The 14,546-nt window shown below is 45.8% G+C and overlaps 1 protein-coding gene across 1 annotated transcript in view; it reads right to left on the bottom strand.

The window, feature by feature from the left end:
• Positions 1-14,221, bottom strand: part of LOC103265289 (T-cell immunoglobulin and mucin domain-containing protein 4) — a 48,294-nt gene extending 34,073 nt beyond the window's left edge. Inside the window, exons 1-3 of the mRNA XM_021714978.1 lie at positions 14,164-14,221; positions 2,806-3,147; positions 545-832 (exon numbers count right to left, since the gene is read on the bottom strand). Of these exons, the coding sequence (XP_021570653.1) occupies positions 545-832; positions 2,806-3,147; positions 14,164-14,221 (688 nt within the window). The remainder of the gene's footprint in view (positions 1-544; positions 833-2,805; positions 3,148-14,163) is intronic.
• Positions 14,222-14,546: the final 325 nt, after the last annotated feature.

Below are 14,546 nucleotides of genomic sequence, written 5' to 3'. Positions count from 1 at the left end.
CAAAAAAAAAAAAAAAAAAAAAGAAGAAACCAGAGCTGCTGACACCTTGACCTTGGACTCCTAGCAGCCAGAACTGTGAGAAAAATAAATCCCTGTTGCTTAAGCCGCCCGGTCTGTGGTGTTTGTTATAATTGGCCTAGCAAAATTTTTTTTTGCCTTTCAAGTTGGAGTCCCACTCTGTCACCCAGGCTGGAGTGCAGTGACCACTCACGGCCACCCCAGCATCGACCTGCTGGGCTCCAGCGATCCTTACGCCTCAGCCTTCCAAGTAGCCGGAACCACAGGACCGCGCCACCACTCCGGCTAATTTTTGATTTATTGCAGCCAAGTTGCCCGGCCTGGTCTCGAACCTGCGGGCTGAGGCAATCCACTCGCCTCGGCCTCTCAAAGTGCTGGGATGACAAGCTAAGCCACCCAGCTCGGCCGGCCTAGCAAACTATTATACACACATTCAAGTTGCTGCACCGTGGCATTCAGTAGGAGAATCCTGTATGAAGAAGCCCAAGATACCTCGGGCAGCAGAACTGCCCACTGTGACATGTACCTGCAGTGAGGAGGGACCCCTCAGTGGATGGCCCAGGGGTCACGAGACCTGTGGTTGCCCCTGGTGGGGAGCTCAGGGCAGCCGGAGGGCACGTGCTCACTGCTGTCGTGAGGGCAGCGGTGGTGCTCGTCGGAAGTGGCGTTCTGGTTGTGAGGACGGGTGTTGTCACGGTGCTAGTTGGAAGCATAGCCGTGGTCGTCAGCACGCGTGGGGAGGTGGCAGGGCGCACAGCAGTGGTTCTGTGCGTGGCAACGGTTGTGGTGGTGGTTCTGCGTGTGGTTGTTGGGGCTGCAACCAACAAAAGACTTGTCAGAGATGGAAGGCAAGGGAGACAACATGAATGTGTCTGGGACCTGTGCATTCCTCTGCCTTCTGTGACCAGTGCGGCTCCCTTGGCCCGGACCATTCTGATCCCTGGTGGTAACACTGCATCTCCTGCCCTCACCCTGCTCCTTCCAATCATTCTCCACACACTGCCCAGAGCCAGCTTTCAAAATGGCAAGTCGAATCATGCTCATCCCCTGCTTACAACTTTTGCCAGTGCCTTCACATGCAGCCTCCGTCTGACCTGGCCCTGCCTTTCCTTCCAAGCGTGCATCTCCACTGCCCCTTCTCACGCTTTCCCAACCAACTGGCTTTTCTCCCGTTCTTTGAACACATCATGACTTTCCAGCTGAAGAAACTTTTGCACTTGCTGCTTCCTATCCCTGCTCTGCATTTAGGGCTGACACTACCTAACGCTCGCGTCTCAGCTGTCAGGTTGCTTCTGCAAGGAGGCCATCAAAATCTGCAGTAAGAATTAGGCTTCGTTCTTCCTTTTTTTTTTTTTAAGACAGGATCTTGCTCTGTTGCCCAGGCTAGAGTGCAGTAGTGCGTTCATAGCTCATTGCAGCCTTGGACTTCTGGGCTCAAGATCCTCCTGTCTCAGCCTCTTGAGTAGTTGGGACTACAGGTGCCAGCCACCACACCTAATTTTTTTTTTGGTAGAAATGGGGCTTGCTATCATTCCCAGCCTTGAGCAGTCCTCCTGCCTTGGCTTCCCAAAGTACTAGGACTACAGGCATGAGCCACTGTGCCTGGCCTCAGCTCAAATCTTGATGAGTCCCACCATATTCCAAATATTGTCGAGAGCAACTGACAGTTACAGAAGGAAAGGGCACCGAGAATTGCTTGACTGTCTCCAAATCCCACGCCCTTTCTCCTCTGCCAGAAATGGCAAACTCTTGGCTTACAGGTCAACCAATCCATGGACACAATTTAGCTCACAAGTATTTATTTTTAATATTTTGAAATCTGCCGACCTGCAACAATCGATATAGTTTATGTAAAAATGAAGAGACCTGAAAACACTGGGCCCAGATTTCTGTAAGGTAACAATGCCTTAGATTAGTAGCAACTGTTTTCCTCAGACTGACCCTGCGATTCCTTGGTTCCCTCCCCACCTTCTACCCACTCATTTCTATGGCTATTTTTGAGTTTACCTTCATACTTTACATCATGGTTCCTGATTTCTTTCTCTCTCCTTTTTTTTTTTTTTTTTTTTTGAGTTGGAGTCTCACTCTGCCACCCAGGCTGGAGTGCAGTGGTACACTCATGGCCACTGCAGCCTCGACCTACTAGGCTAGGTCCATCCTTCTGCCTCAGCCTTCCAAGTAGCTGGAACTACAGGCACATGCCACCACGCCTGGCTAATTTTTTAATTAATTGTAGAGACAAGGTCTCACCAAGTTGCCTAGGCTGGTCTCAAACCCCTACACTCAGGCAATCCTCTCTCCTCGGCCTCCCAAAGTGCTGGGATTACAGGCTTGAGCCACCGCGCTCAGCCTCCTAATTTCAAATTTACTCTTCCCAGTCAAGTACGGTGGCTCATACCTGTAATCCCAGCACTTTGGGAGACCAAGGAAGGAGGATTGTTTGTGGCTAGGAGTTCAAGACCCGCCTGGGCAACATAGCAAAAACCCATCTCTAAAAAATTTTAAAAGTTTGGTATGGTGATGTGCACCTGTAATCCCAGCTATTTGGAAGGCTGAGGTGGAAGGATTGCATAAGCCCAAGAGATCAAGTCTGCAGTGAGCCATGATTGTGCTAGTGCACTCCGGCCTAGATGACAGAGTGAGACCCTGCCTCAAAAATAATACACACACACACACTTCCCACTCATGGCTTAGGCAGCCACACCTCTTCACCACCACCTCCTGCATCTGTCATCCACCAACCACCGAATCCTGCTTTCATGGACATGAGCCCCTTCACGTGAGCACCTTTCCTCAGCTGCAGGTGGATGTTCTTCTTTACATCGTTGAACCAGCCGGGCACCTCTATGCGGCAGCAGTACACACCACCATCATCCTCACGGGGGTTTAACATGGTCAAGGAGACGTTACCTTGCTGGATGTCCCCCCAGAGTTGGTATTTCGCCGACTTCCTCCAAGTCACCTTGGCTCCATCTGTGTGGACCAGCTCCTGGCTGCATTTGGAGTTGGGGCACTGGCCTCTGCCCCAGCACATGCTGTTGCTGCCCTGAGACCATGATGCGTATACACAGGGCAAAGTCACCTGTTGACCCACAAACGCCATCACGACAATCTCTGATGCGGCTGAGGCTGCAAGGAGAAGTGAGAAAACTAGATCGTGCATTACCAAAATCTCTCAACTGTGCTACACGGTTTTTGTGCCAATAGATGTTTTGACGAAGATGAAGAGAATTGTAGTCTATGGGATTTTTTTTTTAAGAGAAGGGATCCTACTCTGTTGCCCTGGCTGGAGTCCTGTGGCGTGATCATAGCTCACTGCAGCCTCCAACTCCTGGACTCAAGTGATCCTCCCACCTCAGCCTCCCAAGTGGCTGGCACTACAGATGCACACTTGGCTAATTTTTAAATGTTTGTGGAGTCAGGGTTTCACTTTGTTGCCCAGGATGGTCTTGAACTCCTGGCCTCCAGAGGTCCCTCCACCTCAGACTCCCAAAATGCGGGATTATAGGTGTGAATCTCCATGCTCAACATGTGTTTCTAAATTCTGATGTGCCCATTGGTGCTGCTGAGCACCTACTGCACATGCTTTTGTGTCCTAAGTAGAGACAACTGACCGCTTGAGACTCTAAACCCATCCCCACAGCAAGAACTTTTTGCTGATTAAGACCATCTGATCTTGAGTCATCATTCAGCTCTCATGTGAAAAGTCCTGACCCTGTAATCCTACTCTGCTAATGCATATAAACAGCTCTGAGAACAGCACTCTACCTACTGCATGTCCATAAACGGAGATTGTGGACCACGGATGTGAATGTTTCAAGTGGGTCTCCCATTCCAGAGAATTCCATGACAGGAAGATAGGCTGTGAGCCTTTATCCCCCCGTCCTGCTCCCTTTGTATTACTTGAATTGTAAATGACTGCTCTGGACTATTTGTTTGCTGTTGGATAATATGAAGTCAGGCAGAGTTCATGGTTCGTTTCTTATTCATTTCTCATGAAGATAATTATGTATGTGTCTGGGGTACAATGTGATGTTTTGACCTTTGTATACAGTCAAGCTAACTAACATATCCATTACCTCACCAACTTATCACATTTTTGTAGTGAGAACATTAAAAATCTATTCTTGGCTGGGTGCTGTGGCTCACACATATAATCTCAGCACTTTGGGATGCCGAGGTGGGAGGATCACTAGAGCCCAGGGGTTTGAGACCAGCCTGGGCAACATAACAAGACCTCATCTCCACAAAAAAATCTAAAAAATTAAGCTGGGCTTGGTGGCATACAACTATAGTTTCAGCTGCTTAGGAGGCTGAGGCAGGAGGATTGCCTGAGCCCAGGAGGTCAAGGCTGTGGTAAGCCATAATCATGCTACTGCATTTCATCCTGGGTGACTCCAACTCAAAAAAAAAAATCTATTCTTTTAGCAATGTTGAAATAAAACCACACTGAGATACCACTTAACCCCAGTCAGGATGGCCATCATCAATAACTCAGAAAACAACAGATGCTGGAAAGGATGTGGGAAAAAGGGAATACTTCTACATTGTTGGTGGGAGTATAAACTAGTATAGCCTCTGTGGAAAACAGTTTGACGATTCCTAAAAGATCTAAAACTCAGCCTTCCATATGACCCAGCAATCCCCCTTCTGTTGAATATACCCAGAGGAACTCAAATCACTCTATGAAAAAGATACCTGCGTACTTATGTTTATTGTATCATTATTCACAATAGCAAAAACATTTACCCAACCATGCTGCCCATTGAGAGAGGACTAGATTTTAAAAACTGTGGTACATATACAAGGGAATATCATGCAGCCATAAAGAAGGAAAAAATTATGAACTTCACAGCAACTTGGATGGACTTAGAGTCGATCATACTCAGTGATCTATCACAGAAACAAAGAACTGAGTACCACATGTTCTCACTCATAAGCAGACCCTGAACAATTTTCATAATACTTTAAGAAGGAGATTGGCAGTAGTAGAAAACTGCTGGGGCAGGGAGGGAGGCACACCTCAGCAACAAGGGTACCTGCATATTAAACATTTGTATACCTAACCCTGAATTGTACCCCACATCTTAAAAATTAAAAAAATTTTTTAAAAATATCCAATGCATTATTATTAACGGTGGTCACCACATAGTGCAGTAAATCACTAGAACTTAGTCCTCCAGTCTAAGTGAAGCTTTTGCACCCTGTGATCAACATCTCTCTGTCCCCATCCCTCCTCCTTCCCCGCCTCTGGTAACCAAACCACCTTCCTACTCTGTTTCTGTGAGTTAAACTGTATCCATGGATCGCTTGGCCTGTAAGCTAAGAGTTTGCCATTGCTGGCAGAGGAGAAAAGGCATGGGATTTGGAGGCAGTCAAGCAATTCTCAGTGCCCTGTCCTTCTGTTACTGTCAGTTGCTCTTAACGATATCTGGAATATGGTGGAACTTGTCAAGATTTGAGCCGAGGCCAGGAATGGTGACTCATGCCTGTAGTCCTAGCACTTTGGGAGGCCAAGGCAGGAGGACTGCTCAAGATTGGGAATGATAGCAAGCTCCATTTCTACCACACACACACAAAAAATTGGGTGTGGAGGTCCGCACCTGTAGTCCCAGCTACTCAAGAGGCTGAGACAGGAGGATCTTGAGCCCAGAAGTTTGAGGCTGCAGTGAGCTATAATGGCACTACTGCACTCTAGCCTGGGCAACAGAGCAAGATCCTGTCTTAAAAAAAAAAAAAAAAAAAAGGAAGAATGAAGCCTAATTGACTTTTTAGATTCCACATATGAGTAAGGTCATGCAGTCTTTCTGTGCTTGGCTTATTTCACTTAGCATAGTGTGTGTGTGTGTGTGTGTGTGTGTGTGTGTGTGTGTGTGTGTGTGTGTGTGTTTTATGTTAGAGCTAGAAGGAACCTCAAGAACGATCTCAAATGGCAACTGTGACATAGAAAAATGCTGGAGGCTTGGGTTTATGGTGTTCCCTAAGTGAGACAGAATTTTTCATTGTTTATAAAAGGAACTCTCAGAGTCTCCCAGCCTCAGCTGCTCATTAACATAGCCTGGGGAATTTGTTAAATATCTGAAGGAGACACCATACAAACCAGAATCATTTTTTGGAGGGTGGGCCCCTTGTAGTACAGGCTTCCCCCAGGAGATAAGTGTTCTAGGAACCCATCGGCATCACTATACCAGCTAGTATTATGGGAGGTTGTGTTCAGCTTTGGTGAATTTTTTTTTTTTTTTTGCAGATTCTTTCAACACATTTGCCCATTTCATGATGGGTAATTTACGAGCACACCTGACCCCATAGCGGTTGAGTGTTCAGTTTTTGACCAAAAATGACATGACCCCTGTGCCTCACCCTCCCTAGTCATCCAATCTTGCCCTGGGAGACATTTTTTTGTTTCTTCAGATGAAAAAAAGTCCTCAAAGGGAAACATTTTGCCGATGTGGAAAGAAGAAACAAAAAAACGGCTGAGACACTAAAAGGCACAAATGACAAGTTCAAAAACTGTTTTGAGCAGTGGGAAAGGCATCAATAGATGTACTGCACCAAACTAAGAGTATTTTAAAGGTGACTAAAGTTGAAACATGTAAGAGTAAATACACCGTTCTTTATAAATAAATTCTAGAATTTTTTGCATGGTCCACCCTTGTACATGTTTTATGGCCAAGCCTGAATCTGAATCTCTGAGGCCAAGGTCCATGAATATGTACATGGATCAAGTTCTCCAGTCATTCTGATGCAGTTGACTGCTCACCCTGTATTTGAGAACCAATGGACAAGTTCTTCTAAGATTACTTCCATCTCTGATCATCTGTGAAACATTTTCACTGCTGCAAATATTAAGCCCATTGGTTTATTTTAATTAATGTATTGATTGATTGATTGATTGAGTCAAGGGTTCATTCTGTTGCTCAGGCTGGAGTGCAGTGGCGCGATCATAGCTCACTGTAACCTCAAGCTTCTGGGCTCCAGTGATCCTCCTGCTTCAGCCTCCTGAATAGTTGGGGCTACAGGTATGTCCCACCATGCCCTGCTTTTTTTTTTTTTTTGGACAGACAAGGTCTCACTATGTTGCCCAGGCTGGCCTCGAACTCCTAGGTGCAAGCAATCCTGCTGTCTCAACCCCCAAAAGTGCTGAGATTACAGGCGTGAGCCACCAAACCTGGCCTATTGTATTTATTTAATTATTATTATTTTTTGAGACAGGATCACCCAGGCTGGAATGCAGTCTTGAACTTCTGGACTCAAATGATCCTTCTGTCTCAGCTTCCCAAGTAGCTGAGACTACAAGAGTGTGCCACCACACTTGACTAAATTTAAAAAATGTTTTTTAGAGGCAGTGTCTTGCTATGCTGTCCAGGCTGGTCTCAAACTCCTGGCCTCAAGTGATCTTCCTGCTTCAGCCTCCCAAAGGGCTGAGATTACAGGTATGAGCCACCAAGCCCACTTTGCCCATTGGTTTAACTGAGTATCAGTGATTATTCTAAACTGACCCCCTCCCCAGAAAATGCTGTCACTCTCAGATAAGGAAGACTATACCCTGCTTCCCCTCGGGTGCCTAGGTCTCTGCTCATTGTTTTCTCCTGGGAACCCCCCATGAAAGTCTCATTCACTAACTCTGATGACTCAGCTGGCTAAGTTGTGGACCACATGGTCAGCACTGCCTTGTTCCTCCCTGACTCAGCTGTCGGGAGCATCCCGGCGTTCATGAGCCCCAAGAGTCACCCAGATGGTCATAAAACCACGTGCTCCCTGAGTTTTAACATTTGGTTCTTAGGATAAAGGCCATTCCCAATTCCGACCAGCCTGCAGCCTTCTCTGAAGTCCCAGTTGCTTCTCTTTGCCACAGCAGAAACATCTTACAGATGATAGTGACGGTGGGAAGACCATTTTGCCTCCCATGAAACCAGGAGGAAGAGAAAAAATTCATCATCATCGCCCTCAGCTGTGTTCGCAACATAGAACGAATGTGCCTAAAACGAATTACTGAAACAGAAGCGTGTTCCTATGAACACTGGGCAAATTAATTTTTAAAATGTGCAGGCAGTATTCCACCGGAGATTCAGCAGTCTATTTCCCCAAGTGTCCTGGTTTTAACAGAGGCATCCTACCCCGCCATGAGAAAAGACCCCCCAAGGAAAACTGACAAAGGACACAATAGGCATTGCATAGATGAAAAAATATGAGAAGCCGATAAATTTCACCCTTTAGACTGGCAAAAACTTAGAATGCGAGTAATAGTAAGTGGTGGCCAGAGTGAGAAGAAACCAGACTTCCAGATCCTATGGGAAGAGACCTCAGAAAGGACTGAGCCTTCGGAGTAAACTGGAGGGAAATGGGAAAGTGAACTTGTACAGCCACTCTGTGTGGCAATTGGGCAGTTTCTTTCTTTCTTCATTTATGAGTCGGGGACTCACTCTGTTGCCCAGGCTGGAGTGCAGTGGCACAATCACAGCTCACTGCAACCTCAACCTCCTGGGCTCAGGCGATCCTTTCACCTCGGTCTCCCGAGTAGCTGGGGCTACAGGTGAGCACCACCATGCCTGGCTAATTTTTTGATGTTTTTAAATAAAGATGTGGTCTTGCTATGTTGCCCAGGCTGGGCAGTTTCTATTCATATTCAATACACGTGTGTCCTAGATATGCCTAAGCCATTTCACATTTGTCATCTATCCTAGAAAAACAGAGGCACACAAAGATGCCTATTTACAAATATGTATTGCAGCCGCCATATCTATGCAAATGGAACAAACAACGTGTATATGGGGAATGGCTAACCTGGTGTGTATTTATTCCCTGGAATTCTGTGTAGATAAACAGGATTAGAGACAGACCGACATGAATTGACATGAAAACTTCAGACCATATGAACGATAAAGAGGACAAGGCATAATTTCAAAACAAGGCATAAACCATAAAACTTTTCTTGTAAAATAAAGAAAACAGTTTCCCTTTTTTTGTGGGCTCAGCTATAGGAAAACAAAAGCATTAAAAATTGTCTAGTAGAACAGACACCAAACTCATTGTATCAGTGACCTCCATGATTAGAGAAAGGGACTAGAATTGGGGGTAGCGGTCAAAAGGGAATTCAGCTTTATGACATCTTCAATTTTTCACCAAGTGAATTTCTGTATTACTCATCTGATTAAAAACTAACATTAGTAAAGGAGGCAGGCATCTGAGTGTGGCAGAAAAAGCAACCATGGAGCTCACATTGTAAACCTCATTCTGCCAGTCATTGCTTTTGTGTTCTTGGAGGAAAGCCACAATAATCCTGACTTAATTGTTATCATAAGACAAAGGGCAACTTGGCGAGACCTCATCTCTACAATAAATCAAAAAATCAGCCGGGCGTGGTAGCGCATGCCTGTAATTCCGGCTACTCGGAAGGCTGAGGCGGAAGGTTCGCTGGAGCCCAGCAGGTCGAGGCTGCGGTGGCCGGGAGCGCCCACTGCACTCCAGTCTGGGCGACAGAGTGAGACTCCAACTCAAAAAAAAAAAAAAAGACAAAGGGGATAATGCTCACCTCAGAAACCCTTTGAAGGTCCATGAGAGGTGAGTATCAAATGTTGTGTGAAATTAAGAAAGTATTAGTACACATAACCAAGAACTTCCAAATTTAGAAATAAGATGAGAAATAGTTCCTTCCAGTTGCAAAATTATCCGGGAAATAAACGATTGTTGGTAGCAAATCAGTTCCACCTTGTGGAACCTCCCATGTGATAGTACAACCATCACATGGCAATCTGGGCCTCAGTGGCACCATCTGCCAAGTGCAAGGCATCTTTTAAGAGTGCATCTAGCTCTGAGCCTTGGCAATTTTGATCAACCACTATCTTCCAAGTTGGTCATTTTTTTAAAAGGCATGTATAAAAAAACAAACAAAAACAAAAACACCAGGCTGGGCATGGTGGCTCACACCTGCATTCCCAGTACTTTGGGAGGCCAAGGCAGGAGGATCGCTGGAGGCCAGGAGTTTGAGACCAGCCCAGGCAACAAAGTGAGTTTCTGCCTCTAAAAAATTTTTTTTTAATTAGCCAGGCCTGGTGGCCCATATTAGTAGTCTCAGCTACCTAGGCGGTTGAGGTGGGAGGATCACTTGAGCCCAGGTGTTTGAGGCTGAGGTGAGCAGTGATCACACCACTGCACTACTCCAGCCTGGGTGATGGAGCAAGACCCTATCTCTTAAAAAGGAAGGAAGGGAGGGAGGGAGGAAGGAAGGAAGGAAAGAAGGATGGATCATATAGATTATGATCTCTTCATCTTCCTGAAAACGAGACTCCATTTCTTTTCTTTTTCTTTTTTTCTTTTTTTGGTTTGGAGTCTCACTCCATCGCCCAGGCTGGAGTGCAGTGGCATACTCACGGCCACCCCAGTGTCAAGCTGCTCCTTCCACCTCAGCCTTCCAAGTAGCCGGAACTACAGGTGCATGCTACCACACCTGAATAATTTTTGATTTATTGTAGTGATGAAGTCTCACCAAGTTGCCTGGGCTGGTTTCAAACTTCTGGACTCAGGTAATTCACTCGCCTTGGCCTCCTAAAGTGCTGGGATGACAGGCTGAGCCACGGAGCCCAGTCGAAACTCCATTTCTAAAAAAATATATAATAATAGTAATTAAACCAGTTCAGCAGGTGCTACCTCCTACAAGCAAGGTTGGAAAAGCCTAGTCAACCAGTGTCCTGCCAATAGCAGGACAGGTTGACATAGACCTTGGCAACTTTCAACTTAACAAAATGCTCCAAGCTTCAAGTTTCTGGGATAAGTAAAGACCAGTAAAAAACATGGATGAGGCTGGGCATGGTGATTCACGCCTATAATCTCAGCACTTTGGGAGGCTGAGCTGAGAGGATTGCCTGAGAACCCGGGGTTCGAGACCAGCCTGGACAACTTGGCGAAACCTCATCTCTACAACAAATCAAAAAATTAGCCAGGCATGGTGGCACGTGCCTATAGTTTCAGCTACTTGAAAGACTGAGGCGAAAGGATCCCCTGAGCCCAGCAGGTCGAGGCTGCGGTGGCCAGGAGCATGGCACTGCCCTCCAGCCTGGATAACAGAGTGTGACTCCTACTCAAAAAAAAAAAATCATGAATGAAAATGCAGACTATAGTTTCTTACATCCAAACAAATAAATAAAAGCGGGGTTCACACAGTGGTAGGAACTGTTTTCATTCCACAGTTGTTTATTTGTTTGTTATTTTTATTTTTTGTAGAGATGAGGCCTCACTATGTTGCCCAGCTAGTCATGAACACCTACTCAAGCAATCCTCCCACCTCAGCCTCCTAAAGGGCGTGAGCCACTGCACCCAGCCAGTCGTTTCTTGAGTGTCTATTATATTCCAAGCATGGAACTAGGTGATGCAGTGCAAGCAACATGGCAGACTTGGCCTGTCCTAATGGAGCCTACAGGGTGTCTGAGGACAGAGGCAGGTGAGCAATTACCATAGGGGGACAAGTTCTCTGGTACCAGAACTCCAGGGTGCAGGGAACTCATAGCAGAAACACCAAAACCAGCCCAGAGGCCACAGAGCAGTGAGGAAAAACTTCAGTAGAGACCTGTGGGTATATGGAGTTATGGAGGAAAGAAAGGCAGAAAGAACAGTAGGGTACAGATTTGGGAGGGGAACATGTTTGTTTCCCTTGGAACGTGAGTTTTTTCTCCTGCAGCATGTTTGAAGCATATGCCATGTTGGTACATCCCTATGGCCAAGAGGTACATGAAAAAACGCTTAACATCACTAATTCTCAGGGCTATGCAAATCAAAACCACAACGAGGTAACATTTCATCTCAGTGAGACTGGCTATTATCAAAAAGAAAAAAATGACAAATGCTGGTGAGGAGACCAAGAAAGGAGAACTCTTATACACTGTTGTGGGGATGTAAATGAGGCCAGCCACTGTGGAAAACAGTATGGAGGTTCCTCACAAAACCAAAAAATACGATCCAGCCATCCCACTGCTGGGTGTATATCCAACAGAAAGGAAATCAGGACCTTTCCGAGTTGTTGGCTGTGGGATCTGGCGCGACCTGACTCGTTGGTCCTGTGTCAAGATGCTTCAGAGCATTATTAAAAGTGTCTGGATTGAGTCACCCTGCCATCATTAAACTCTTTCTCCTCATCAAAAAAAAAAAAGATAAAAAGTGTCTGGATCCCTGTGAAACCCTATTCTGTTGAAGTTTGCCAGGAGATTTGGGTGGGAATGGGGTGGGTGAGGCTCATCGTGTGTAAGACCAGGAGTGCTGATGAAGGAGAAAAGCTTTGAAAGTTCCTGCAGCTGCTCACGGGCATCGCTTGCCTGCCTTACCTGGAGCACACGTGAGATGGAACGCCAGTCTACCTGTAAATCTAAGCAAGTATCTTATACGGGAATGTGACACATCACTGTACGCTTGTCTAAGTACCATCTGCTTCATGCCATGATGTGTTGATGCACAAATGTGTTAATGCACCAAAAAAAAAAAAAAACGGAAATCAGTTTATCCAAGAGATATCATGATAGCACCCCCATGTTTATCACAGCGCTATTCCCAATATGGACTGAAATATGGACTCAGCTTAAGTGTCTATCAACAGATAAACGGATAAAGAAAATGTGATAGCCAGGCGTGGTGGCTCATGCCTGTGACCCCAGCGCTTTGGGAAGCGGAGGCGAGAGGATTACCTGAGTCCAGGGGTTCAAGACCAGCCTGGGTAACTTGGCAAGACCTCGTCTCTACAGTAAGTCAAAAAATTAGCCGGGCCTGGTGGCACGTGCCTGTAATTCCAGCTACTTGGGAGGCTGAGGCAGAAGATCACCTGAGCCCAGCAGGCTGAGGCTGCGGTGATCGTTTGCATGCCATGGCACTACAGCATGGGCAACAGAGACTCCTACTCAAAAAAATAAAAAGGAAAAAAAAGAAAATATGGTATACACACACAGCGGAATATTATTCAACCATAAAAAAGAATAAAGTTCTGTCATTTTCACCAACACGGATGGAACTGGAGGTCATTATGTTCGGTTTCACAGTCACAGAAAGACAAATATTGCATGTTTCCACTTATCGGTGGGGACTAAAAAAGTTGATCTCATGAAGGTAGGGAGTAGAATGATGAGTCCCAGAGGTGGAGAAGGGGAAGGTAGAGAAGAAATGAATAGAGGTTGGTCAAAGGGTCCAAACAACAGCTAGAGAGAAGGAATAAGTTCCAGTGTTCACTAGTACAGTACAGTGACTATAGCTACCAATAATCTATTGCTTGTTGTTTGTATTGTTGGGGGGAGATTTACTGGAAATTTCAAAATAAACAGAAGAAGAGGTTTGGAATGTTCTCGTCACAAAGAAATATAAATATTCGAGGTGATGGATAGCCTAATTATTCTGATTTGATGATTATACATTATATGCACATATCAAAATAGCCCATAAATATGTAAAATTATTATGTATCAATTTTTTAAAACATGGGCTTATAAAACTGCAAGGGCTATTAATATTATCTAGTCCCAGAACCATAGATTGTGAAAACTGGTGCTATCCAGGTCTCTCAAACATAGAAAAGCCAGAGCAATTTAGACACATGCCCAATGTCAAGAACGAGCCCCCGAGACACAGCTGCAGCTCAGCTCAGAGCACCTGTCCTATCCCACCAGGGTTCAAGGGCTTTGCTGGCCAAAACCCAGTGTGTACGTTTGCATTGTACAAAACCTGGAAACAATGTGCTGTAAAGAAGCCTCACCATGCAGCCTCACTCTGACAAAGCAAAACAGAAAGCAAATGAACACTTCAAAAAATAAAGGGAATGATATGAATTAAAATAGCAACTCTCACCGGAGCAAAGTCTTCTGGTTTTGATGATATGAGTAACACCAGCAGAGGACAGTTCTTTCCCCCCATCTATCTAGCCCCTTATTTATGTGTCTTCTTTTCAATTGCCCTTTCCAATATAAGCACAAATCACCCCACCCTAAGATCCCAAAACCTGTCTCTGGATAAACCCCTTTAACCAAGGCAGAGAGGGACCTTCCAAGAAGAAAGCTCATGGAGAGGGGAGGGATTCTGGGATCAAATGGGCTTCTGCCTCCTCAGGTGCATGGAGATCCTTCCATGACAGCAAGACTTCCAGGGATACCTGCGAGGATGCTTCCGGAGACTTACTCAGATACAGTTGCCCAAGCTCAATCACCAGCCACAGAATGAGAGGTCCTTTAGACATTTTGATGGCGGACAGGCCGCAGGAGTCTGTCTGTTTGTCTAAAGTTCAGCTCTTATAACCTAATTAACGCTGACAGGGTGGGATCCTTGAGTTTCATTTCTCTTTACACCTCCTAATCTTCCCTTTCCCTGTCCCGAATGGCCTCCTCCCATGAGTGATGTATGATAAAATGTGCTGAGCACATTACTCCTGGTGACCAGTGTGTATGGAGAGGTGGCGTGGGTGTGAGTGTGTCTCTGAGTCCATGCATATGGCAGATTTCCTATATGTGCTCAAGCACCCACAAATGTTCTCCCGTGTGTGTGTGCACGTATGACCCATGCAT

Source organism: Carlito syrichta, unplaced genomic scaffold (genome assembly GCF_000164805.1).
Source record: "Carlito syrichta isolate Samal-C Ts95f unplaced genomic scaffold, Tarsius_syrichta-2.0.1 Scaffold306309, whole genome shotgun sequence".
NCBI lineage: Eukaryota > Metazoa > Chordata > Mammalia > Primates > Tarsiidae > Carlito > Carlito syrichta.
Note: the sequence above shows the minus strand (reverse complement) of the source record. Positions and strands in the feature narration are given on the sequence as shown.